General features: G+C 67.2%; 1 protein-coding gene across 1 annotated transcript in view; it reads right to left on the reverse strand.

Moving 5' to 3' along the window:
• The window catches only part of aplf (aprataxin and PNKP like factor), an 18,935-nt gene that overhangs the window by 17,938 nt on the left and 528 nt on the right, over window positions 1-469 (reverse strand). The window contains exons 4-5 of the mRNA XM_019889630.1: window positions 393-449; window positions 146-300 (exon numbers count right to left, since the gene is read on the reverse strand). Of these exons, the coding sequence (XP_019745189.1) occupies window positions 146-300; window positions 393-449 (212 nt within the window). The remainder of the gene's footprint in view (window positions 1-145; window positions 301-392; window positions 450-469) is intronic.

Genomic DNA, 469 nt, shown 5'->3' on the forward strand with positions numbered 1-469 from the left:
AAAAAAAAAAAAAAAACTCAAAATGGGGACACGCCTTCGCCGTCACCGTCGGCGTGTTTTTGCCGCGACTCAACTGCACGTCCGTCTTCCTTCCGTCGCCTCTTGACTTTCGTCTGGAGGTCCTCGCCGCGGCGCGCTCCGTTACCTCGACGACCGGGGGAGGCGGGCGTCCGGACGGCCGCCGTCATCATCATCCACGAAGGTAAACGTCGTCGTTTCTCGCGAGCGGGCGAGGCCGCCGCGCGCCCCGCCGCCTGCGCGAAAGGGCCACACATTCGGTCCGGCTCGCTCTTGACCGGACTGGATTCAAGACGCAGAGAGCACAAGGGGGGCCCTTTGACTCGGACGTGCTCTTCAAAAGCCCCCAAGCGGCTCGATGGGCGGCGCCTTACCCGACGGGGCCGTCCGCCGCCGGCGGCGGTCCCCCGCCCGCCGACGCCCCCCGCAACCTGAGCCGTCCCGGCAGCCA

This window comes from Hippocampus comes, unplaced genomic scaffold (assembly GCF_001891065.2).
Source record: "Hippocampus comes isolate QL1 unplaced genomic scaffold, H_comes_QL1_v1.1 scaffold301, whole genome shotgun sequence".
Lineage (NCBI taxonomy): Eukaryota > Metazoa > Chordata > Actinopteri > Syngnathiformes > Syngnathidae > Hippocampus > Hippocampus comes.